Source organism: Pezoporus wallicus, unplaced genomic scaffold (assembly GCF_028554395.1).
Source record: "Pezoporus wallicus isolate ANWC-B61680 ecotype Strahan unplaced genomic scaffold, APGP_CSIRO_Pwel_v1 scaffold_3294, whole genome shotgun sequence".
In the NCBI taxonomy this organism is placed as follows: Eukaryota; Metazoa; Chordata; class Aves; order Psittaciformes; family Psittacidae; genus Pezoporus; species Pezoporus wallicus.
This window is the reverse complement of record NW_026635478.1, coordinates 10,955,618-10,982,625: the sequence shown is the minus strand read 5'-3', so window position 1 is coordinate 10,982,625 and position 27,008 is coordinate 10,955,618. Positions and strand designations below refer to the sequence as shown.

General features: G+C 39.7%; 1 protein-coding gene across 3 annotated transcripts in view; it reads right to left on the bottom strand.

The window, feature by feature from the left end:
- The window catches only part of ITPR2 (inositol 1,4,5-trisphosphate receptor type 2), a 252,076-nt gene that overhangs the window by 112,875 nt on the left and 112,193 nt on the right, over positions 1-27,008 (bottom strand). For all 3 annotated transcript variants that reach the window (XM_057427842.1, XM_057427851.1, XM_057427858.1), the window contains 8 exons: positions 26,055-26,177; positions 24,297-24,497; positions 20,035-20,286; positions 18,326-18,451; positions 13,245-13,373; positions 12,559-12,679; positions 2,965-3,155; positions 2,012-2,154 (listed from right to left, as the gene is read on the bottom strand). In XM_057427842.1, the coding sequence (XP_057283825.1) occupies positions 2,012-2,154; positions 2,965-3,155; positions 12,559-12,679; positions 13,245-13,373; positions 18,326-18,451; positions 20,035-20,286; positions 24,297-24,497; positions 26,055-26,177 (1,286 nt within the window). The remainder of the gene's footprint in view (positions 1-2,011; positions 2,155-2,964; positions 3,156-12,558; positions 12,680-13,244; positions 13,374-18,325; positions 18,452-20,034; positions 20,287-24,296; positions 24,498-26,054; positions 26,178-27,008) is intronic.

Genomic DNA, 27,008 nt, shown 5'->3' with positions numbered 1-27,008 from the left:
GTATGGTCAGGGGGCTGGAGCACCTCCCGTATGAAGACAGGCTGAGAAAGTTGGGGCTGTTCAGCATGGAGAAAAGAAGGCTGCATGGAGACCTCACAGCAGTATCTGCAGGGGGCCTATAGGGATGCTAAGGAGGGACTCTTCATTAGGGACTGTGGTGTTAGGACAAGGGGTAATGGGTTAAAATTTAAACAGGGGAAGCTTAGATTACATATAAGAAAGAAGTTCTTTACTGTGAGGGTGGTGAGGCACTGGAATGGGCTGCCGAAGGAAGTTGTGAATACTCCGTCCCTGACGGTGCTCAAGGCCAGGATAGACAGAGCCTCGGGTGACGTGGTTTAGTGTGAGGTGTCCCTGCCCGTGGCAGGGGGGTTGGAACTTGATGATCTTAACGTCCTTCCCAACCCTAACTATTCTATGACTCTATGATTCTAATACCAGAAGCAGCCCTTCTATCTCTGTACAGAGCAGGTCCTTGCACTGGTGGTGAAACACTTATGAAAACAGAAGAGGGAAAAAAATCTGGAGGCCCTGGACAGCTTTTTTTTCCTTCAGTACCACTGCTGGCTTATGGTGGATAGGACAGGATTGATAAAATTATGGCTTAGGATCAGCACGCAGCAAAGGCACTGTGGTCACTGATCTACACTGAAAGATGGCATCATTAATGGCCCTAAATCATAGTCCCCCAAAACAGGGTCAGGAGGGCTGACGCTGCATCATCTACAGCAGTGCTCCATAACACAAGAGAACTGATTATATTTAGATCACTGCTAAATTAGAATCATAGAATCATTTAGGTTAGAGAAGACCTTTCAGATCATTGAGTCTAACCACAAACCTAAGGCTGCCAAGTCCAACACTAAACCATGTCCCTAAGTGCCACATCTACATGTATTTTAAATACCCACAGCAATTACTATGCTAACGCCATCCTGGGCTCAGTGGAGACACCATGTAGGACTGTCATTTCTACCAGTTTTATGAGCTATGAGTCCAAAACAATGCAGCTCTGGGACCTGCAGTACTAACTATTTTTAAAGAACTTATCTCAATGTCGGGATTTCTGCATAGCTCTGCAAAGCATTCCTTTGCCATGGAAGTTAATTAAGTAGAACAGAAAACTGTTTATTGCATTACATGGGCCATGTCCAACAGTCCTAGACTTGATTTGATGCTGACTTTGAACAAGAGTTTGGACAGAGGGTGTAGGATGGATTAAGCTCAAAATTCAGCTTAATTTTTCCAAACTTATAAAGTGTATTGTTATAACACTATCTCTGCAGAATACACAAAAAAACCAGAGAATCAGGAGAGCTGCCAAATGCATTTGTTTCCCCTGCATTACCTCTGTTTAAATTATAGTTTCTCAAGGGTGGGGAGGGCATCTCACTTGAGGACTAATAAAAAAATTGCAAGACTCTATTCCAATCCACAGACTGCAAATAACACAATCTAATAATTCAAGACTAGCTAGGGGTGCCAGTTAAATTTATTTTTAAAAGAGCTGTTGGCAGTTTAAAATAAAAATCTTCTTTTTTCTGTGAAAAACAAACCAAAACAAAACAGCCAAACAAAAGAAAAACACAAACAAACACACACCAAAACCCAACAAAACCCCCTAGCCCTGAGCAGCTCAGCTCATTATGAATTACTGAAAATTCTACCATGAAAAGTCTAACTTTCTGCTGTAGAGTTGGAGAAAATAGCAAAAGCAGCCCAGAAAGAAAACAGAAGTAGGTTGAGCCTGCCACAATTTTAACAAGCTACCAACATCCCATTTCTAGGCAGACAAGGTAAGCAATCTTCCCCTCCACTCCTCTCCAGACTTCTAAACTGCCAAGAAACAAAAACATTCAGCAAAAGACCTCAGCTTAAGCTTTCAGTATGAGCATAGATATCTACATGCTTGAGTCACTGTTGAAAGTTACAGGTAAGTGCTGTTGAAGATTTTAACTCCCTGCCACCTTTTCCAAAGGAGCAAAAAGAGGCCTCTCCTGACACCACTTACTTGGACATGAAAGCACCACATCTTATTCTGGCATCACTCCCCTCGGGAAAAAGAAGTTCTGGGCTGTGCAGCACATCAACCAGCACCGAGAATTCAGCTTGCATCATGGGAGTGAACTGCTGCTCCAAGGAGGACACTACATCCTAGGGAAGAAAGAAGAATGACGTTTATAACATTTGTAACTACAAGAAAACTAGAATATCACGGCTGTGGAGCTGCATAATACTGTGTGATGGGCTATTTGACCCGCTTCTCATAGTTAGCTGCAAGAGCTCTGTTAACCCAGGTGGCAATAAAGCAACCTCAAGCCCTTCTTCACACCACTCTTCAAGCAGGGCAAGGGGAAGAAGGTGCCCATTACTATCCACCTTGCTGCTCTCTTTCAAATTTCTCCTCTGCTCACAAATCACTTGGTAATAGCCAGGTTTCCAACAGTGCGCTGGAAAAACACTGCTTCTCATACATGATGTTATCACCTGAGGTATAGCTTCCTTGACGTTTAGGGCTCCTTCATTTGTCTGGGTTTTCAAACTATCTTCCTAGTTCATAAAATCCTGATGCTGTTTAACCACTACATGCACAAGGCAATCTTCATCTTACAGGCAGTCCCCAGTGACACAAACCTGACATAATAGTTCCTAAAATCTCCAGTACCTCCTCTGCAACCAAAACAGGACATGTGACCATGTAAAGGCAGAGACTCTTCTCTGCAGATCACTTTAAAGAAAAGAACGTACTTCCTACACCTCTCTACTGACTTCTGTAGGAGCTGAACCCAGAGCATATTGGCTTCACTTAACAGACACTAGTGAAGAGGTGAGCCTTCTGCTTTCCCCACCTAGAAATGGTCACTAAAAATGCAATGAGCCTGTCTCTGGTGTTTCACATACCTGGCATGTATTAGATAAATGCACTGCCACAACTACTGCCCAGGCAATTGGCTATTTTTGTACCTGTAGTTTTTCTATGATATTCCTGTAATCCCAGGCAGGCCCACCAAGAGCTTCCTTAAAACGAGGTCCACTGCGGGCTGACATTCTCCACCCCATGGCTGCCCTCTGCACCATGTTGGAGTGACTCTTCATGAACAAGGTGTTGACCTGGCTGTCCAGATCCACTGGAATTGCAATCCCACGGTTCTTTGCTTTAGCAAGAGAAAAAAAAAAAAAAAAATTACAGTGGCAAAACCTTTAAAATAGTATAAAGATCATGGCTTGCAAAATACTGATACTCTTGAAGTTAAGGGGCAGGAGGATCTCGCTTCAACAGGTTTTAAAATAAGGATCAAAACCATAAGCCGGTAGAAATCAGCCATAATCTAGTTAAAGAAAGCAAGCTGAATCACTCTAAATGAGGTGAGGATCATTTCCAGTACACATTTTCATAGGTACAGACATTTATTTTTAAAAACAGAAATTCTTTTTTACTAGCTTTAAAATTAAATCAGATTCAGAAACTGTAATGTGTAACAAAAAGAGTACGCATTATTATTTCAACAGCCAGTTTTCCTCTATTCAGAAGTAAATTCAGAGATTATTCTTTCTAGTGGACTTATGCACATTTAGCCAACTTATCCCAAGTGCTCTTTGTTCTTTTCTGTGTATTTCTCTTGAGAAGACCTTGAGAAACCAAGTGCATACAAATTAAATTTGAAAAAGATTGTCTCCCCTCTCCCTTCACTTTCCTGTACAGCCAGCGTTGTTCAACCCTGGTGTTCCTGGATGCCACTGCAATGCAATCGATAGTTCATAAACTTGTGGTAGTTTAACTGGTAGACAAATTTAACCAATACTTAAAAAAATGTGCTTTTTTTTTTAAGTGGCAGAAAGTGACAATAGAGAATATCAAAGAAAAAAAGAGCCCTGAGGGAAGACTTGCACAAATTCTTACAGGGCATCCACTATTAAATTACTATTGAACCCTGAATTGTTGTTTGAAAAGGAAGCTTGAAAAACAATGTTGGGAGGTATCTGCCCTCTCCTTCATTAAAATCTTTGTGTTAGCTGCATCTCTCCGTTCCACTAGAGATCAGAGTGACTTTTTTCTGTGGCTCAGCATGAGTCATCTGAAATTCAACAAATAAACACGAGTTCAATGCAGCAGTATCTCTGTGTGAAAGATGAGGCTATATTCCAGTGATTAAGCTTTGTATTGTACATAATTTCACTTAATTTCCATGGCACAGGTTACGTTTAAGAAAAACTTAGAAGCAGAATAGAGATGAGGTTTTTGTTCATTTCTAATAATGACGAATAATAACTTTTTTTTTCAGTTTTTACTATTGAAACAAAGTGAATTTTTAAAAAACCCTTATTACATGTTACATACCCATATTATAGTTCTGCACATTTTTCTGAGGCATTTCCCCACCATTCTGCACACCTTCCACAGTAAAGGAATGCACCAAAAATATTTCAACCTTCCCTTCCAGTTCTTAAAAAAATATGCAACTGTAAGTCCTGAACTTGTGAAGTCAACAGATGCCCTTCTTTCCTAAACAGCCTATGCATCAAACCCCACAGGAGTACATGCAAGCAGAGGCAGGCATACACATCTGATGAATGAAAGCTCATGTGCTGCCAAGCACAGCGAGTCACAGATCCCAGGCAGAAACTCTCTCTTCCCCAAATACTATATTGTAATGGTACCGTTTATTATAAACCCAAATTTGGCTGGGACACCTCAATCCCCAATGTCACAGACTACAGAAGGTGTGCTCTGTCACACAAGTCTTCATCCCTGTAATAGCTGCTGCAGGTGCAGGACACGCCTCTCTCTTCCTCCTTCAAGGGCATATCCTGATGCAGGACCAGCGCCTTTTCTTGCAGAGTAGGCTGTTCAACCAGGATGGAAGAGAGATCTCTTATTCTATTTCTGGTAGGCACTTTCCCTTAAAGAGTTTGCTATAGGGAATTTAAAAAGTTGTTAGGTCAAGATGGGAAGACACATTTCCCCACAGCCGCATAAGAATCACCAGGATATATACAGCAGTTTCCACACTGCAGTTTACTTTTCCACTCTCTATTTGTTTTGAAGGCAAAGTTCCTGATTATCATAAGGAAAATACCATGTATGGCTGGCCATTATTTCTAATGATTGTTTTCCTGTATAATTTGACTGGGTTATTTTTCAAAACACATTTGCCCTGTTGCTGCTTACTTTAATACAGAAGTCCATTAAAGTTCTGCCACTGTGGGTAGGCTGCTGCAGCCTATAAATCCAATTTATTGTGTCCTAGTGTCAATCACTGGAATGTTATTGGACAATTCTCACTTCTCAACTAAGTGGTATATATGCAGAGCCCTGATATATCCAAGGATAAATTTAGCAATGGGGAGCATGCTGTTCAGAGGAAAACCCAGACTTCTGCAGCCCTATAGATGCCATTTGAAGTTAACAACTTCCATCAGCATCTGAGGAGCAGTCAAGGACTATGACTGTTCAAAGAGTTGCAGCTAATTAAAACTATCACAAAGACAGACAGAAAGAGAGGAAAAAAAAAAACAAAACTCCTTTGTTTTGAACAGTTCTTATATGTATAATTCCATTTGTAATTAAGATTTGTATTGGTTGTCAAAGGGCACTGTTGAAGTCTAAGCTATAAACAAAGCCTTTGTCTTCTTATTTCTTTGCAGCTTGTAGAAAGTTTATCTTTCATTTGTTTCACATTTCATTATTTAAAACAACATGAAACATATTTTTACATTTTGGAAAGCTGATGAACAAATGTGAACATAAATATTTATTTTTAATATAGGTGTTCTTGGTTGCTTTCAACTTCAAAATGTGTCAATCTCCCTTTAAGTATGAACATAAAATACTGAAAAGTATGTTTATTTTTGTTCCACTTAGAAATACTTTTGGACAACACACAAACTTGCAAAGTAGTGTTAGAGCTGGCAGACAAAGGAGCCAGGAGGGGGTAAAATTCTTTCTTTCATCTGACTAGCAAACTTTGGGAAAAGCATGCTACATGGCTGTATGTAAACTGGTACCATAGGTATCAAGCAGGAAAGTGCATTGGCAGCTTTCCTCTCTTTTACTGTTTAAACTATGAAAATGTACTCTGAGATCAGAACTCAGAAGAAATCCGCAATATTAATGTTGAGAATCAAGTAGCTAAAAATGAAAGCACTCTCTATGAGCAAGCTAGACTCCACTGAAGTCCCCAGAGCACAGTCCAACTGCTAACAGAAGGGCTGAAATAGGCTGAGATGTATTTTGTTGAATTACCTGTATGTATCTCTAAGGTGCCTTCCAACCCAAACCATTCTGTGATACTAAATTGATTCCAAGACTTGGGTTGGCAGTATTGTGGCAGTTATTCAGCAAGCATTCTTGAAATGGGTCCATTTGCTTCCAATTTCTATGCTTCTGTGAGAAGAACTACTGCTGATGCACTGGATGCACACACAACCATCCAGCACAGAGTAGAACATTACTGTGACCTAGCTGAATTTGCGGCACTGTGTTGCTTACCATTTCCATGGGTACCATTTGCTTTCTTCCCTTGGCTCAACTGGGGCTACTGCTGATGGCATCATTGTGAGCAGCAGATTGAGAGATTATCATGCAAAGGATTTCCCAGAAAATCACACTTCCTCTGACACTAGTAATACTAATAGTCCTACTGCTAAGGCTTTCCAGGAAGTAGCTACCACCTGTAATTTTTCTTCAAAGCTCATTATTCAGAGAAATCTACCTTCCCATGAGGAAGCTCACCATTCTCCTTGATATTCCCACCTAGTGCTGCCTAATTTAAAATTTCTCTTCAATACCTTTTGTAGTATATACAACATACAACAGTATTTAACAGCTTCACAGCTATTTAGTACACTTTGCACTATCCTAATACAGCCCTGGTGCAGGTTTTCTGGGGGACATGCAAGCGTTTCACCCCTTAAAGCACCTCAAAGAGGCATGTGACAGGCAGTGTGGGTCATGAAAAAGCCACAGCTTTACCTGGCTGTGAAGCTTTTACTCTCCTTGTTGTTTACACCCCTCTGGTAGTTGCAGACAGCTATATCATCTTCTCCCACACTTCCCAGTTGTCACTTAATGGAGCGATGCATATTTAGTTCAATTAATTTTGTTCCATAAATCAGTCCCTCCAGCTCCTTAATCATTTACTGACTGCTTAACAAATGCATTTGGATGGAGAGACACTAATGCTAGCAACAGCAAGACTTTTTAAGGGAAATAAAAGCTTTGTGTAGACAGACAAAGCCTGCCAATCTTGTACCCTTCACTTGGATGTTTTTTCCCCCAACAGAAAATCTATGCTAAAATATTTATCAGTCTGTAAAAAGATCATCATTGAATTTTTCTTGCAATTAGGGAAACACAAACAGTTAAAATAGAATAAAATATGTGCTTCATCTGAAACGTATTCTTGCTGTCAAAAAAGTAACAACAGGATAATTATTTTATTTGAACTAAAAATTGAAAATGAAGGTCTAGCTTTTTCTAAAATGGAAAAAAAAGATTTTAAAACTCAAATGGGAAGTGAAATAAAGCATTTTCAGGACTGAAAAATTGTTGTGGGAAAGTTCATCTATATAGATATTAAAATATGCACAATAATGCCAAAGAAGCAGTAAAATGTAACCTAGATTTTATGTTTAATGTTTCCTGTTTGTAATTTCTCAGGGAAAATAAAAGGGCTTTAGAGTACATAAAAGCGTGGTCAGGAAGCACCACAGGAGAGTTTTTTGGATTCTGTACAAAGGGGTATTGGTGAGCTGAAAGTGGGGCATAAATACTCAGCTAGAAAGGACTTCACTACTCCTTCAGACCATCTGCTGTCTGCCACAGACAACCCAAGTTCTATAACTGTATCATGTCCCATTTAAAGTGAAGCTAGCTTTCCTGCCGTCTCTCCTCGCTTCACTTGCTCTTGGCCTGTTGACCAATGACATCCTTCCAAAGTAAAACCTTGGTTTGGAATCTAAATTTATTTAGATTATTTGCAACCTAGCATAATTTACGTCAAGTTGTTCTTGGATCTCTGGCCCTTAGTTTAAAAGTCACTTCTTTGTGACTATTTATCTTTCTAAGAACTTTTAAAGAGCAACAACACAGGGATTTGTTTTGTTAGGTAAAACGTGGGGTTCCCGTGGGCTCTTCTTGTAACATAGTTTTTTCCTCAACCATCACAGTAGTACTTCCTCTGTACCTGTTCCAGTGTTGAATGTATGAAATAGCAGTCTTACAGGAATTGCCTCCAATTCTGTAGGACAGAAACAACTGCTTCTCCCACACAGTATCCTAGAGTATAATCTGATAATGACTAATGTAATTTGGATTCCTAACAGATCTCTTTAAAGGGTCTGCCAAAATGCAGGTTCATATCTGTCACTGTTGGCTTATATGGGAAATTCCAATTATTTCATTTTTGGTGGCAACAGCACAGCCGTACACATACTACATCCTTGGGATGCACACAGAGTACCAGAGGGAAGATGCAATTTGCAAAAACATAAGGGTGAAAGCTAATGAATACTACAGAAACAAGAGTATAATACAATGAGATTCGCCCTTGTGACAGAAAACTGATGCTCGGGGGCGGAGATACAAGAATTACCACTTAATTAAGAAGCAGATATAGTTATTTGCATGGTCCTGAAGGACTGGTAAGTCCTGGGAGAAAGACCATGCTCCAATACAACTGAAGATAATGATCCAGATCTTTAGTTGTGAGGACAGGTGATATTCCCCAGTTTTACCATATGTAAAGACAATGCATGGTTGAAGGTTTAAAATGCAAACTTTGAGACTGGCCTCCCCCCTTCTCAATCTTGCAAAGACTATAAAATGTGGGAATTGAAAAACCTTTGATAATGAATTAATTTGAAATAAATTGAACTGTTAAGACATCCGAGTTCCTCTGCTTTCACAAAGATTGGGGAGCTTTTAAACATTTTTCATTTGCAGCTATTTTACGACTGAGATGGAAGCTGTTTGGATCATTCATTTTTTGGACTATCTTTTCAAGCAAAAGCTCCGTCCTATTTAATAATAGATAAAAAGCAAAAGTGACATATGCATAATGTGTTCATTTTCGTTACTGTGATAATCTGCTTCATAAAGCCATATGAACAAGACACATTAATGTACATATTATTTTGTAAGTGTTTCTATTCATACCAAGTAGTCAAACATTTACTGGGCAAAATAAACCTGATGCACACTGGTATCTGTGTGTTCTAAATCTCTTGGAGCCACAGAGGAGTCTGCTGAAGAGAAGCAAGCCTCTATGCTTCTTGCTGAACTGGAGGCAGGCAACTGCCTGGAGACAAAGCAGTGAAGCTTGAAAAGCTTATACAGTTTTTCCCTAGTAGTCAAGTGGAGTTGAAGTACCAGGGTTATAAGAAATTACCTTCTGTAACATATCCTTTTGTTGACCTGGAAGATAATGCACATTCTTACATTGCTCAAAAGAAGACAGATGTAATGATCTTAAGCTCTAGAGGCAACACTTACATCCACCTGCCAGCAACAAACTAGTAAGTACTAAGCAGAATGTATGTTGCTTAAACTTGCTCTGAAATGGGTCTCTTAAAACTATATTATTATAGGAAACTTTGATATCTGGGGAAATCTGTATATGATTTTTGCTCTTTCTGAGATTCATTTCTAAATCCAGGGCTACAAAAAAGAAGTCGTATTTGTTCCTTTAACTCTATACTACATTTATTTTCCATTAAAAGTCTTTGGTTTCTGCTGTAAATCTGCCCGATACTGTATCTCTTTGATACAGGCAAAATCTTTCTAGAGGATTTTTTTAAACCCTGCTGTGAAACATGAAGGCCCTAACATTAAAGCTGTCAGACTCCCAAGTGAAAACAAAATAAAACCAAAAAAGGCAGAAGGGTGCTTACAGATGATTAGCCAAAATCTAAACCTAGTCCCCACAAACAGCCAGCAAAAGAAGCAAAAAAAGGCTGCCCCGTTTGTGCTACGGAAGAAACCTCTGTCTTCTCAAAGAGAAACACCCCAAAGAGAAAGGCACTGGGCAAGCTCTGTAATCACAAAAGGGCCTTGGTTTTAAAAGCCTCTGGTACCCCCAGGCTGGGGCAGGTTTTCCAAAGCTTTCAGCAGAGCAGAGCAGGCCTACTTAATTAGCCCAGGTAAGTCACGCTTGGCACTATGCCTGAAAATACTGAGAGTCACGGGTGGTTAACGTTTCCACTAGCCAGCCGCACTTCCACACAGGGGTGTGTGTTAAAAACTCTGCTTCCACGTCTTCTCCAGCTGACTTGCTCTTTGGGGAAATTAAATTCCCCTCATCTGTTCCCTTATACTCCCTTTCTGCGCTGTCAAAACAAAGCACTAAGTAAGGCTGCAAGGCAATTTGATAACACAATACAATTTCACCATGCGCAATATTGGTATCAGTGGTGAATCCTTAAACAGTTATTATGATATGGATAAGGAAGTCTGCCATGCGCATGCTAATCTGTGCTTTTGGAAGGCAGATCTGAGGCCGCCAGCCCATGGCATCCCCAGATGATGTCACGCCTTCCTGCCCTGCTGCCACTGCAGACAGGTCCCAAACAAGGACCCGAGGTGATGCCCTTCACTGGCAGCTCAGCTCCACTCTGCCATGTTGTAAATCTGCCCAAGTCTGGCTGGGGTCTCATGGGTAGGAAGCGACAGTAGCAAGAAGGTTGGACCCATAGGACAGCACAAAAGCATACTTACAAAAACAAAAATCCCACCAACTGTAAACCAACTCCCTAAAACAGAAAAAGGAATGAAAGAAAAGACTAAAGAGGAGGTAGAAATTATATTCACCAAATAGGGAAAAAAGTCACATACCTGAAGAAAATTCCAGACCTCCGCCATGCCTTGCATTCAGGTTTTCCCCTCAGCTCTCTCGGGAGCAAGGGACACACAGAAGACTCGAACCAAAGACCACCAGCCCTTTCACATGCTGGTGCACCTGGCTGAGAAGCTGGATCTGCCAACCCTTTAGGGTGACCCATGCTTTCCCCCTGAGGCTGCACTGGGGACAATTTCAGCTTGGCTGTCTCAGCAGTATGCTCAAGAGTCTCCAAATGCCCTCATTTCAGTGAGATAACACAGCAACCTCTCTGAGCTAGAATTTGATTTTAGGGGTAGCTCTGTAGAAATGGAAGACTCCAAACTGTCTAAAAGAAACAGGGAATGCTCAGTCTCCAATATACTCTCACTTGCCCTACTTCTTCCCCCTTTCCCCAGACTCTCAAAGAAAATAATTTATTGATGACTCCTCCTAGAACTGCCAGGGAAGAGCAGGAATGCAAATGTTAAACATACAAACAAGGATTTGTAGAGGTAGAGGGTTTTTTTGAGACTGTAGTAGCTGTAGGGTAAAGGAAACGCCGTCAGCTTCCAAAGTTTTCTTGCTAGGTGGATCCATAGTTAAATAATTTGCTCAACAAATGAAACAATTAAAGGTTTCTAAGTTTTTAGGTAAGCACTTATTCTCATTCACTCAAGAAGTTAATGAGATATTTTGGCTAAATTATTAAATGATACTCCTGTAAAGCTATTACAAAATCTAAATTGAAAGTTGACTCTTACAATGCCACAGATACTGCAGATAAAGGACCCTCTCATATTGTTTTAGCATTATTTATTAAAACTTTATTAAAATTGCATCAACAATAGAATTTAGGCAGTTTCTATATAACTCTGCCTCTACTCAGTTTTCATTCACACTGAGCAGAACCTTCTTCTGCAAGTAATCAGAATCACTTACTTTTAGGAACTATATTGAAGAATACTTTTTTTCTGTCATGGCAGAAGACTTTAAAATTGCATTCACAGAAATTTCATTTAAGAATGAACTTTTGTCAGTCTTAGGCGTGGACTGGTGAAGAATCTTTTTTATTTTAGGATAAGAGGTTTTAAATTTTTCGCTCTACCATGGTATTTGAGTTTATTTGGAAGCATGTAAGTTATAAGCTGCTCTGAGGACCACATCTGGTCCTGGTGCCAGTGCAAGGCAATACTCCCCTGACAAGGCTGACTGTATCAGCAGTAAATGCATGGACTGATGGTGAGGAGTAAGCTGTGGAGTGGCACAGTTGTGGTTTCCATCCCCAACTTCCTGACAGGACGAAACCTAAACAAGCCCAGGGCTGAGACTGACAATAATGAATGCATCTCCCAGGAACAGAGGGGAAAAATGAGGTGCTCTCCAATGCACGATTGCTATGCATCACTGCTTACAACAGCTTGTGCAAATGCAGCCCAGCATGACTAGAAATGCCCAGGTTTTCTCATAGCTTCTGTTCTGGTCTAATATTGTAACTTGCTAGAGGTTCAACCATCACTCACTTTTCAAACTCGTCTCTCTGACCTACAGGTTTCAGTTAACAATCCTATTTGATGGGACAGGTTTGAATGTATTATAAAAGGAGGAAGAAGTAAGCCTCACAAAGTAGGATTTCTGAAATCAACATTGTCACAATTTCAGTCAAATTAAAACTTGTCCAACCTCAAGTAAGTCTGATCTTAAAACACAGAGAACAATAATGAAAGTAAAACCTGGCACCTACCCACTTCAGCCAAAGTCTTGATACATGACTCCACTGAGGCTTTCTGCGTTGGGTTTGGCCAGGTACAATTGTAAATTCTAAAAGCCGACTGCAGCAGCTGAATAAAAACAGGCTGGTGTGTCTGAAAACAAAAACATAAACATGGAATTTTACCCTTTAGAACTCCTCACAAATGCCCTTGGGTTTGACACAACGTAAACCACAGGCAAGGGGGTTTTAGCTTGTAGACTCAAGTTACAATTCCATTAAATTATCTTTGCTCTTTAGGACTGGAGGGAAGAGAAATCAATGCTGCACCTCTAAAAAAGCAAATCATGCAGTTTTTCCTGAGATTGCCACTGATACCAAGCAAACACAGTATAACGCAGAAGGACGGAGGAGTCTTCCCAGTTCTCAGGTATGTGTCCCTTTTGTCATAGGACATGACATTTTTGTCATACAAAGATAGACCATTATACTGCAAGGATACCCCCCTCCAATGAATTCACAAGAGCCAGGAGTGACTATATTGAGCTGTCTACTGGTTCAGAACTGCAAGTGATATTAAGAGTAAGCATTTAAAGAGCATTTAAAGCTGCTAAAGAAATTAAAGAAGGATGCAAGCATACAGCATTCCTATCTGGATAGCAGATCATATCTCCTTAACAGTCTAAATTAAGATCTTTATCTGTGTCTCTTTTCCTTACCTGGAGGCTGGTGCTGTTATCTGAAAATGGCGAATTGAAGAAGCCACTCACAATGTTCATTACAGGCTCAGTGACATATTTCTCTAGAGATACGTCTGCATGTTTACGATCTGTGGTTGTGTTACAAACCTACAGGGAAGAAGGAGGAAACAATAAGATTTAGTTCTTTCAAATAAGCAAGCTTTCTTATTTTGTAATTTTTACAACACATGCAATATTTCTTCTTAATATGAAGCAAAATTATTTTTATACAAAAAAGCCTATCAGAGATAACTATCTTAGAGTTCAAGCTGTATTTGTGACAGCTTATCTTTCTTCTTGGAGGTCCACATTGTCTTTTGAATACCCTTCTCTTCTGAACTAGCTCTTTCTGGTTGGCTGTCTATTCTTTCCCACACCATGAAAAAATGATGCCCCTAAATCAGCACACTGCATGCCACTTACACATTTAGACAGATCTGTGAAGAAAATGGGTTTTCCTCCCATTGTGGGCTGGTTGGAAGAGGCCTTAGAGACAGATGAGACATAAAACCCTTAAGTTAGAAAGATTTCACGTAATGTTTAACTTCTCTACAAATTAATCACCACAAATGGGTGGCAAAGGTGAAGATCATTTGCAGGAAAAATGTTTATAAAAGAGGGAAATAAAGGAAACGGCATAGTCTACACTAACAGCCTTTAGAATTGTAAACTGTAGGACAGGCAGCATTACTTACGAAAGCCACATGGGGAAAATACAAAAAAAAAACTAAAAACAATGAAAGAAGAAAATGGATGGTACTGGGACAACTCTGGAGCACAAAATGATGATTAAATGGTGGAAAGGTATGGAAAGATTTGTACAGACACCCTTTGATACAACACTAAAAGTTTGCTGCTGCATAAAGATGTTGTGCTTAAAGACAGGAAAAACAGACTGGGGTGGATAGCATCCTTCAGTGTTTCTTTTATTCTTTTTAACATTCATGGACATCTATAGAGAGTCATGTTTACTTTGCAGTCAGGTTAAACAGCACTAAAAAGTCTACAGGGAGCTAAACATGGTGAAGAAAGGCAAGACTGAACAAATAAGAAGTACTATGGTCATACTACCTCCTCAACAGCCTTTAAATAAGCAAACCTATTCATGTTTAACAAGAAATTAAAGCTGTTCTCTCACCTATGCAAGCCACAGACTACTGTAATGTTCTAGAGAATCTACGCAAAAGCAGAATTTATTTTGTATATAGACTTCTGGGGTAGCCTTCTCATTATATTTAACACACAATCACAAGTCTGAGTGGTTCATACTTAGCATTATGTCAATTTATGGATGGGGATCTGAAGTCCAGAGAACCTGAGTGAATTGCTTAAGGTCACAGAGAAAAGTTAGTGACAGAAGCAGAAAGATAATCCACAGCACCTGAATCTCACACATGCTCTCTAATTACACACTGCTACTGTCACACTTGGACACTACTAGACAGCAATTTTACCAGACATGCTTTAAGGAAGGTTACTGACATGACATCCAAAAGCACCCATGTTCAGGAGAAGATACAGGAACACAAAAGCATTTTGAGTAGAACTCACAAGCATTGTCAGATGGTAGGCAGAGGAATAACCAAAGATAACTTTGAGACCTAGAGAAATGAGGCATCTTGAGGAGCTTTGCTTGTCTGCTTTTCTAAAATGTGTCAGATAAACAAGTCATGCCCCCACGTAGTGCATTTTTTATCACCCAGGAAAGGAAAGATTTTGGTCAGAGAAGCAACAGTGGCTAGACTGAAATAGCAGACTCTTCAGCCCTTCAGTTTTGTGAAGTGTGACACCAGCACATCCAGTGCTCATGGAGGTAAAAGATTCAGTTCATAAGACTTGGAAAAAAAGTAAATTAAAAAAAAAAAACGTAGAACTAAAAAGCTCTTTAAGTTCTGCTTTTAATTAATCTACATGCCAGTTCTGGCTGGAATCAGTAGCTCTGAGGCTCAGCACTTGTGATCCCATTGGGAAGACAGGGAGCTGTGCAGTGCTAGCATGGTGAATTCAGAAATCGCCAAAACTAAATTCCAGAACACTTTTAAGCTTTCCTCTTTGCTTGCCTAAAAAGCAGAGCCATATGTGGGGATGCCACTCTGCTCCAACATCGGTCTGAAAAATTCCCAGCGCAGATGGAATTCGGAAATCCTTTCATTTGTTCTTATCCCTCTGCCCTTTGGGGACTCAAAGATGTTTCCCTGTGGAAGAAAAACCCTGAAATGCATGAAATGGAGATGAGGATTGAGAAAGCGATGTTAAAAAAACCCTTAAGAGGCTTTGGGACTGAAACTCACATGAATAATACTTCAAAAATTCTGCAGAGGAAGCCAGGATGACTTTACAGCTGTCAGATCCTGGCTCTTGCTTTAATCCTGCTCAGACTACAGCTGCTGATTTACAGACCAGGCCACACACAGGAAAGGGAAGCCTTTCCTTCAGCAGCACCCACTTTGCTTAGTGCAACGCTTTAAGACACACACGGGAGAAAGTAGGTTGGCAGAAACTGCAGAAAGAGGGTGTCTTTGAAAGCGCGACTGCTTTTGGCAAACTGAATTTATACATGAATCCGCCTCATGCCTGCTTTGCAATGTATCACATTGTTGAAAAATCATGACAGTTGGGGACTAAATGTTTCCTTCCTCAATCCAGAACGAGATTTTTAAAAAATGTTACTTCTTTTTTTGTTATTTTTTCTTATTAAGACAGGAAGGTATCCAACCTGAGGATAACACTCTCGTCTTTCACCTTAGTGCTCTCTAATAACAATCTCAAAGCTCACAAACTCACCCACTGACAGGCATTTGTAGCAGCTGAAAGGAAAGCATTTCCCCTTCCCCCATGCAAAAGCATCCCTTTTAGCTCAGTGGAACACAGAGGATCAAAGGGCTCTTTTTCTAAATGCTTTGAAAGCTATTGTAACACCTTTCAGGAGGCTGACAGCATTCTAGCTGTCCTGATAGCTACATAAGGCTGATGTATTTATAACACCCAGGCTCTGCCTGGGCCCCAGATAAACCAAACCTGAACAAATACACCAAATAACCTGGAAGATATGGCTACCCACAGGGACCTGGCTGAAGAGCATGACAGGCCAGAGCACTTCTGACATCCTCTTTTAGTTCTTTCAGCCATTAACCAAGAAATTAGAAGAACTAATTAGGCATCTTCCCTCAGGGCTTTGTAGGAAAGCAAAATAAACCTTCATTTTGCCATTCAGTGCCAACAGCACATGCACACAAAACCCAGCATTAGTAATAGACTCGCTCTTCACCTCTGAAGACCTGGGGTCAAATGTCTCTTATGACAAGGGTATATGAAAACAAGCTTAGTGGTCACTAGCATCAGGACAACTCTACATCATTTAGGCACAGGCAGTTTGTCTTCAGGCACATGAAAGAAACTGTGAACAGAGCTCTCTTTCTACATGTCTGCTTCTAGCCTAAGGGCAAATAAAATTGGTCACGTTCAAGGGCTTAGGGAGAGTAGTCTGGAGAGTCAGGGCCAGGACACATCAGGAAAGGGAAACCCAGAAAAGGGAAATAAACAGGAGAAAATACTTCTTAGGGTAAAATCAGCAAGATTAAAAAGGAGAATCCCCTTCCAAAGAGATCTCTGATCTTAGTTTACCAATGGGCTTGGTTTGTCCAGGTCCTTCACTGTAGAACACAATCACAGAGACAAGACAAACAGCAGGAAAACAGGGTTTGTAGAGGTCTCATTATTGCTGAAAATGGCTGCCACCAAAAAAATGAGAGCACAGACATTCTTGTCTTACATCAACCAATTATAAGATTTCTGTTTCATAGAGAATGGACAGGTAGCAGTGCCTATCATACAGCATAAATTTTTCCACTGATTCCTTTTTTGCCCATAATGCATGGTATTTTCTCCCAATAGGTTTCAAAGAAATTGTTTTGTGGCATGCTATTACTTTGGCTAAATGTCCTCTGCAGGACTCAGTTGCTATTATTTTACCTTTTAAAATCTATTTCAACAAAATGAAGAACACAAGGAGTGAGAACTTAAGGATTATAAAATGTGAGGGACCGTGGACTGGGAAAAGATAGACATACACTATGACAACATGCTCTGTAACATCTTCGAAATACCGACCAGCATCAAGGATCAGATACAGTCTACCAGCCACGAAAAACCTGTGGTTCTACTTCTTGATCAGAAAGAGCAACTCCATCAGCTGGCACTAATATTAGGCTCTTACAAGAACCATTAACCTCCTATAAAAGGATATGTAATGTAAGCTGCAATCATTATGTGACACTAGCTTCCTTTCATGGCTCTACTATCGTATTTTATCCTTCTGGAAGGCATAAGATTTCCCTTGCTTTCTGCCTCCAAAATACCAGGGAATGGAAGTGTAACTCAGCTTCTGATTGAAACTTCATTCAAGAAATACTGACACCATGAAGCTCACTAGGGTCCACAGGAGCTGAATGCCTACAGTACCAACTGTGCTGTGTCACCTTGCAGCCTATAGTTTATACACAAACTGGCACTCTGAAAGACCACAGCTCTACACCTGCCTTACTCATCAGCAGTGAGAATGTATTGATAGTATAATAGGAGACAAAACCAGGCCAAAGTTAGATTAAAGAAGGAACATTAGCTGAAGAACTTCTTGATCCCCAATCCTCTGTAAAGCAAGAAGATTACAGATACGGTGTTTTTACTTTCAGTCACCACCATAATGACTAGTAACATATGCTCCCAGAAGACATACACAGACTCCCAATCCTGTACATACAGCCATTTTATTTTTCTGGAAGAGAAAAGAGCATGTGTTCCAAGATGCCCTTTAAGAAAGAGAAAACTGATAGCAATTTGCAGATTAAATGATGATAAATAACATTGAAATGACCATTTGTTAAAAGAAACACCACCAAACAAAGAAACCACACAAAAATAGAACACCCATACCTATTGTGCTGCTGACTTTAACAAAAATAGTTCATAAAATAAAAGAAGTTCACACAAAAAAGTTATTGCCAGTTCAGTTGACACCCATGACTATACCATAATATTTTTTAACACCTCATGAAGCTTACCCTTGCCATATCAACAAGAAAGTTCTCAAATAATTTCCAAATATGGTTACTGGCATATATTTCTTTCATTTCCACTTCAGTGTCCACATAACAGTGGTTAACAAAATTAACATACGCAATTTTCACCTGCAGGAAGAGCAAAAACACAGACAATATGAAACAGAACAGTAAAAACCACTGACATGATGTTTCCTATCTGCAAGAAGACTGAGCAATAAAGGTAATCCTTCAAGTACTAACACTAATACCAGTAACAATGTGTACGTTCAGTTTGAAAGATACAAGGAGAAGCACAGCAGCAAATACATTAGTGTACCTACTGAGAGAACACATGAAGAAAAATAGGTGGTTTTGCAAACATTCTTACTCAACAACAACCTTCCCCCCCCCAAGAAACCCAGAATAAATCTGACATTTAAATGATATTAAAGACTGCAAGGGCCTGGCTCCAAAGCCAGGAACTGTCAAAATGCAGGACACCCCTGCATTTGCTGGTTGATTGCTGTGGGTTGATGCCTTGTGACAGGCTTGCCAAATATATATAAAAAAATGTCTTTAGCATTAGAGCTCCAATCCCTATATTCCCACAATCCTAACGCAGTGCTTGTATTCAGGATGGGTGTAACTCGGATCTAAATGGGAAAGAAAGGCTATGCAGTGCTGGGACTGCAGCAATAGCAGCACAAGGCTTAGCAGAGAAATGCAGCCTCACTCCTCTCCTGCATTAGAAATCTGCATGTGCACATCATAAAAATAAATATCCAGTGCCTGAAATGTATGAATTAAATATAAACATACACAGATAGACTGAAAATTTCATGTCACGGTCAAAGGAAAGGACACAGTTGCATGGGTTTAACGCAATCAGGAGAAAACCCATGTCAGGCTTTTAGGTTTAATTTGAGCTTTTATTAATTAGCATCTGCTGAAAGTAATGCTAGAAGGAGCTTCTGAGCAAAGCAAACATTTTTCTTTTCAAGAAAAGAATCAGTTGATGACAATGGGACTTTTTCATGGAGTCTTTACTCCTGCAGGCCTCAGTTCTGTTGATATGAGCCACATTTTTCCACCAGATAGCTGCAGAAATCTGTCTGACTGATACACAGGGCCTGAGCAAGCCTCCTGCAAAGCCTGTGAAAAGATTTCTGTTGATTACGTCCAGTTTGGTGCAAACAAACACCCCACTTCTGATGAGCATCAGATATCACATTCCCACTGAGGATGACCTGTAGCAGCTGCAGAATTGGGCCTCAATATACAGTGAATAAAAACATTTGCTGGACTGCAAATGAGCTTAATAAAATGAGAAATCACCTAAAACTCCCGCTGACTTCAGCATGGCCAGAGTGTTACCCATCATTTCCAACAAATTCAGGCAGTGGCAAAACGGTGGCTTGACAAACCACTTGGCTGAGTCTTCCTAACTAGAAGTTACCAGGGCAATAGATTCTGACAGTGACTGGACAAACCCAGGACAACAAAACAAGGTGCCTGCCCCAAAAAGCTGACAATCAATGCCTGAGGGACAAGGAGCTTTCTGTTTCAGAAAATACTGGCTATCCTTCCTCATTTATTCACCTTAACAACCACCACCTGTTCGTAGCCTGTCTCCTGTGCAAATCTTCAACCTGTCAGTATATTAGAAACAACAAAATATTTTCTGAGTTTATAGAAATGATAAGTTTGCTTCCTCATTCAATGAATCTTACCTCAGGTATGCAGTCATCATGGGTCACTACTCTCACTATATCATCCAGTGGCAGGAGTGAATTGCACTTGATCTCTGTGTATACATTTTTTCCTTCCGTACAAGCAGCTAGCAATTCCACTAGAGTGATGTGATATGCTAAGGGTCCACTCTCATCTGCTCGATCTCGCTCCGAACACATCATTTGGAGTAGGACTGGAAATGATGCTCTGTCATTGTAGAATATCAACACATCTTCACCGCCATTTATCAGCTGAAAAAGATAATCCCAAACTTTTAAGAACCCTACATTTGCAGTCATTTTGGACTCTGTGATCTTGAAGGCCTTTTCCAACCTTAATCATTCTATGATTTTCTTGATTTCTTATTTTGTTGTACTTTTAAGCATGCAAAAGTCTGTCTAGCTAAAACAAAAATAATCCAGTGTTACTCTGGTGTGATTTACCAAATGCACGTCAAAACAATATCCAAAGCAAACTTCTCTTATCTACATAACTGCAAATCTGGAATAACTCACCAAGGAATAAGCTAATGCAAGGCAAATTTGAATTTTAATTTCTATGTAGCTCTGTGTTTACCTAAGACAGCATGCCATCCTTATTATTCCTACTATCTCAATGTTTGTTTGAAGGTAATTAATTACTCTCACCTCCTATTGTGAGGCCAGGATGCGTTATTATCCCTGCTTTATAGATAGGGACTTGAGGTGCAGAGAGATTAAATGTTCTGTGCTACCTCACACAAAAAGCCTGTGGCTCACGCAGAATTTAACCAGCCTTTTCTGTGCCCTTGCTCAGCATGGGAAACAAAGGACGATTCTCCCCAACCTATGCAAATTTCACAGATGGGTCGTGACATTGTCAGTGTCATGCCACCACTTCCATTTAACAGAAAACTGGTGTATGTGATAAATATTTGATCTTGCTACAAGTGCCTTGCTGATCTCAGGAGGATCCAGAGTGGAAGTGGATGCTGGCAGCCCATCTCAGCAGATCTCACAGAGAAGCTGTGCGCTAACCCTGTTCTGAACCGCCCATACACTGAATATACCTACTGCCAGTGCTGCTCTGGGAGCTGGAGTGGAGCTGGGACAGTAAAGTAGTTCTGTCTTCTCTCCATCACTTCCCTTTTAAGCATAATGCACACTCAATGTGGGTGAAAATAAAATCCCATAAACCCTTCCTGGTAACGAATACACCTTGGCAGCACAAACAGCCATACGTATTTTGTGAGTAAGGCACTTGACATATCCAAGTCTGTGTGTGACATGAAATCCTAGGCTACTGAATTCAAGGGCAGAAATAAAGGCTAGTCAAAATGGGAAAGCAGCAAGAGCAGGAACAAAAATTAGTCTCCCACAATGAAAAGTCAAGAAACATTTAATTACATTTTCCAGGGTTTCAACATTTCAAATTTTGAATGTACAAACTCTCTGATTGTGTTCTCCCTTTTTCTGCACATTTTGGCATTGACAACTGGATGGGGTGAATCATGAATTCAGTCTTTCCTGCAATTCCTATTTCTCATTTATCTTTAGGTTTCTAAAATGTTTCTACTCTTGACTTTTCAAAACAGACATTTTCTGGACAACCCACAGTACAAAAAAATAGGTTTTAAAAGGACAAGCGCTTGGGAATGATGAAGGAGACAACACAAGGACCCATATACCATTAATCTCATTGCCCTCCGTGACAAAAAAAAAATGTATTTTAACATATCAAGTCAAACTGATCCCTCATCCTCTCATGTACCTATTGTTGATGTATGAGGAGGAAATACCAGGAGAGAATGAATGTGGAACACAATCCTGCATGCCATGCTTGCTACATATTGACTGTGAGGAACCACAAACTGAAGCAGATGATGTTGCATCAGTACAAGAAGAGCTAAGGGGGACAAAGTAATCATCATAAATGCAAGGACAGAAGATGGTGTCATCCTCTTTCCCCAAGTTATTCACTTTTAAACGTGATTTACAAAGGAAATTGTAACTCCCAATTGACCCAATTGGGAGAAAACAATGCCCCTTTAAAAGCAGAAAAGCAAAACAAATATCCAACATCATTCAAAGTTCTCACTGAGCCTCACAAGCTCAGTAATAGGGGGGAAAACCAAAAACCCACAACAACCCAAAAACCCATCAGCATTTTCTTCCACTAAAGTATATTTTCAACAAGACCTTTATGGAAGTATAATGAAGGTTGGTCAGTGTTGGAGCAGCTGTTGATGCTCTGCGATGTATCACTCTAGAATATATAGATAATAGAAAACTCTGCTGCCACATTGATCGATTTCAAAAGTAAATTCTGCTTTCCCTTTTGTAATAATGCTTGCACTGATAGGCAGCATTCCTCCAGGAACCTCAAAGCATGCTTGTAATGAGAAAAAGTGCCCTACGGAACCTTTCAGGTTTGTAAACATCATTACTAGCAGACATGGGGACCAAGGATATGAGAACAAGTGAATAAGCCAGATTGGAAATGTTCAATGTATTTTATGAAACTACTCTTTGGCAATGGTGTTCCTTCATCTGCATGCACTTTCTAAAACACGTAAATATGATCAGTTTATCCCTTACCCTCAGTAAACAGGAATAACCTATAATATACTTCCTGTAGGTAAAAACAAAACACAGGAGTAGTTGAGACAATTTTATCCTCATACTCTGTCTTGTCTTGTGGTAAATTGCTTACATGTCCCATCTGGAGGCATAAAAGAAGTTACACCTCTTGTTTAAGGTCACAAAGTACATCTCAGTTGTCTACTGAGAAACTGTCCTGATTCCATGCCAAGTTCCAACCATTTGGCTACACTGTCCCCTTTATGTTGGACTGCTGTTTAAGTGCCATTCAAATTTCCCTGTTAGCACCCTTTTCTAACAAATCTTAATTACCTGTAACCTCCTACATATTTTTAAAGCAGATCACCATCTTACCTTCTTTCATCATAGCAAGGGTGCTCCCTGCCCCCAGCAAATTCCTGCAGACCTCGTGATGTAAATGCCACATCCAAGTTCATTTCAATTTTCATCATGCAGTCATCTTAGAAATGTATTATGACAATTTATCTCTGTGCTATTATAGGTTAGTAACAAAATGTATTGAAATTGAGAAAAATCTAAAAATTTTGATTGATGAGAAAGTAAAAACCTACAAGAAGCTGTGGTGGAAGGGGAAAAATCTAAAAGCACAAAGGCATAAGAACTGTTTGAATTATGTAAATCAAAGACTTGTAATTGATATTGCATGTTCAAACACTTCAGTCAAATTGAAAAGGTTGAGGTAGATTCCATTAAAGGTTACCCATGTAGGCTGAAGCTTTATTTTCTTAATTAGAAGTTTTTCCTCTTTGTTGCTGTGGAACAAAATTCCAGCAGAGTTTGGTTTTGTTCCTGCCACAACCAGAGTTTCTCTCTGTTTCCTTTGTGAAGAAATACGAAAAAAAATCAAGAAACCCAACAAAAGATAAAGAAAAATGTTCCCTGGACTCTGATCCTACCTGGACTTTTCACCATATTCAATTTTACCCACTTTTTAATCTCCTTGAGCTGCTACCAGAATTACAGTTAAACGCACGAGTGTCTGCAAGTTGAAGACTTCATTTATCATGCACGCTATGTATCAAACCCAAATTGCAAAGAAATCAATCAGGTATTTTCCCAGCAACTTCATTGGCATAAAGATTTGCCCACAAACCACTCTGTAGAACTTATTGGGTGAGATTCTGAATCTAGCTAAGCTTTAACTAGCTAGAATAGCTCTACTGACCCTCACAGAAATACTCTGCAACAAAAGAAACAAAACAGAAACTAGTACCTAGAATTTTTACATGATTATGTGCTAAAAAGATGGTCTGTAACACTATTTAGACGAATCTGTAGAGCTAGGAGCCTCTTCTATGGCAAAACCATGCCACAGTATGGCAAGTCTGGTGCATAAATGGTATCCTAAATTACGGTACAGGAAAATGAAGGTTTATGTAACTCTGAGATTTCCATGCTACATCATCTACAAATAGACATCTCTGTATCACCATGCTAACACTCATGTTTTCTTTCTAGTAGTTATACAGATGGCCTTACAAAATTAGATTGAGCTCCAAAAAATGTCTGCTAAAATATTCATTATTTGTGATACCGCTTAAAATTCTAAAGCGATGATGCCATTATATCCCATTGGTATCAAGAGCAGAAAAAGCAGCCTCAAAATACTAGTGTGTTAAAAAGACATCCACTAGTGATTAACATATGAACCCTTCACTTACCTCTGTCATTACCATGTCCTGGCATTTTTTCACATATTTGCCATCTGCTTTCACAATGGTCTGCAGGAAACGCAAGTACTCCACATGACGGCCGTGGGTCTCAATGCAGTGTACAAAGTGCTGCACCACTCTTTCACTAATTTCATTACACAGAAGGTAATTATTCATGAAGATGTGCCTCATGGTTTCAGCTTCCAGGAGCTGAACAGATTAAAATCAAAACAGCCTTATAAGAAGAGCAGATTTGTTTGGAGATTGAAAGATTCAGAGGATTCTAGACTAGAGAAAGGCACATTGGTAAAGACAAAATGCAGAAGTCCAATATGCATCAGCCCAGGAATTAAGCAGTGACCTTGGGGCCTAGCTTTCATTTATGATGGGATTTCACCACACTTTTATGTGTATAAAATGGTCCTAAAGTGGACCTTTTTGTGCCTTAACAGAATTTGTGCCCATTTGGAACATGAAGACATGCATATACACACATGACGCTGCTTGAGCACTCTATAGGGACTTAAGTATGCAAGACAACTGAGACCACATTCATCCCACTCATCATCAAACTTCTCATTGAGGTAACCCAGAAAGATGATCAGCTACCTCTAGCTCCCTCTATGGTCCACAGAGGCGGGCATTTCCAGCAGGTAAATCATTGCACATGCAGTCTGATCACTCTGAAAGAACATCTCTTTCCACATCAAATACAGAGGGAACCTAAGGCTGTGTTTCTATCGATGGGTAGCACAGTACAAGAGAAACAGATCTGTAGCAAGAAAGGATGCTGCTGGGGACTCAGCATCCAGACTTTATGCATTCTTAGAGATTTTGCTTCAATGTTGTTCTAGTTTGGTCCCTTGGACTAAAGCTTATGAGGGTCAGGTTTGCTCCCAGGGTACACCTTTCTGTATAGCATCCTCTGAAAGGAATCCCCACCAAGTTTGCTCCACAATGTGAACAAAAGCACAATAACTGGGATGATCAGAAGATCAACTTCAAAAGAACAGAAATGCAAGTGCAATTATACTTGGCACTCAAGTTAAGCATCAGTGTTATACAGGACGGAGTCCGGGTATTAATCCCCACTGTGGTCAGCTCAGTGCCTTTCACTAACTTCACGAAAAAAAAAAAAAGCATAAATAAAAATTAACAGAACAAATGCTTCCTAATGTAGGCAGACCCAAAGTCTACAACCTTAATAAACTCTTTCTAATAAAAGCATGTTTTGCTCAGTAGATCTACCATTGAGCGAGGTGTCATTCTATACGACTATATCTGTAAACACACACATACATATATACACAAAGAGATCAAGACAAAGAGATTTACAATAAAGACAATGATTTCATAAAAGATCAAATTTTAAACTAGTTGCCTCAAATGGAAGCATCATCATCAAAACCCTATGGGTCTGATTCAGCTGTCACGCAAGCTTCATGACAGTATCATCACAGCATCTTCTACCTTGACTGTGAGTCAGGGTGAATAAGATCAGAGTCAAACCACATGATGTGATGATGTGACACTTATTCATAGATACCTCCAGTAAACTCCACAGATAATATGGTTTACACTTTTAAAATGACAACATTAAAAACAATGACATAAAGAGCAACAGTAACAGAGAAGAAACAAGGACAGAGGAGTGAAGGCAGAGAGGGCATAATCTAATGGAATTACTTATTTAGCACTGTAATTTTTCAACAAGTCCGAATTAATTTACTTCTAGTTATAATATTCTCCTTAAAATAAAAAACTTACCCCTGGAGTTAAGAACAAGTTGAGATTTTTGTGGAGGAGAACTTGATTCTGAGGATTTCCTCGACAGAAATTCTGAAGAAAAGTGTGGGCTAGATTCATAATTTCATTCATCTTTTCATCGCTCTGCAGAGAGAAAAGACAAACGAAATCAGACGGGCATACCTAACCATACTTGTTAAAACGACACTAGGTGAATTCAGACAGGAACAAACCAATTTTCCTGAGCCTTTATAGGACAGGAATTCCCTCTTTGGCAAAAGAAACTGGTGTAGTTTTCTTCAGAGGCCATTAGTGACTGTACCTTACTCTAAATTGACTTGACCATAGGGAGCCACGGGTACAAGCAACAACTCTAAGTAAGATCTCCTCATGCATGGTTATCATTTCCTAGCTTAAAAAATTGCTAAGTGACTTGAATTAAATAAATAAAAAAAAAAAAAACACCTCTCTAGCCTGCACTGATTTTAAGCTTTTGAAAGTTTAGCTTTTATATAGCCACATATCGAAACAGATAGATGTATGTGTGCTTGTGTGTGTACACCTACATGAATATGTATGTTTATACACACTCCTACACAAATACGTATCTAGTTTCATCCCCATTTTATCTTCCTCTCATGTAGTATTCTAACTATGATTTAATGAACCACCTATATGGACAAACACTATTTTACTGAATGCAGCTGAACCCAGTGTCTGTCTCATAACATTAGTATGTAACACTCAGGAAAATGTAGCCCAGAAGAGCTTTATCTCCTCTCAATGCTTTCGACAAGATCTAGAAAGATGTGGTCTTTTAAAGGCTATCTTTTAAAGGTCCTTCATTTGTATGTCCAATGCCAATAAATGAGTGCAAAATCACATTATCTTCCGAAAAGCTTACAAGGACCACTAGGTTAGAAGCCTCCACCACAATAAAAAAATAATTATTTCAGACTTGATCCTTGAAAGCTT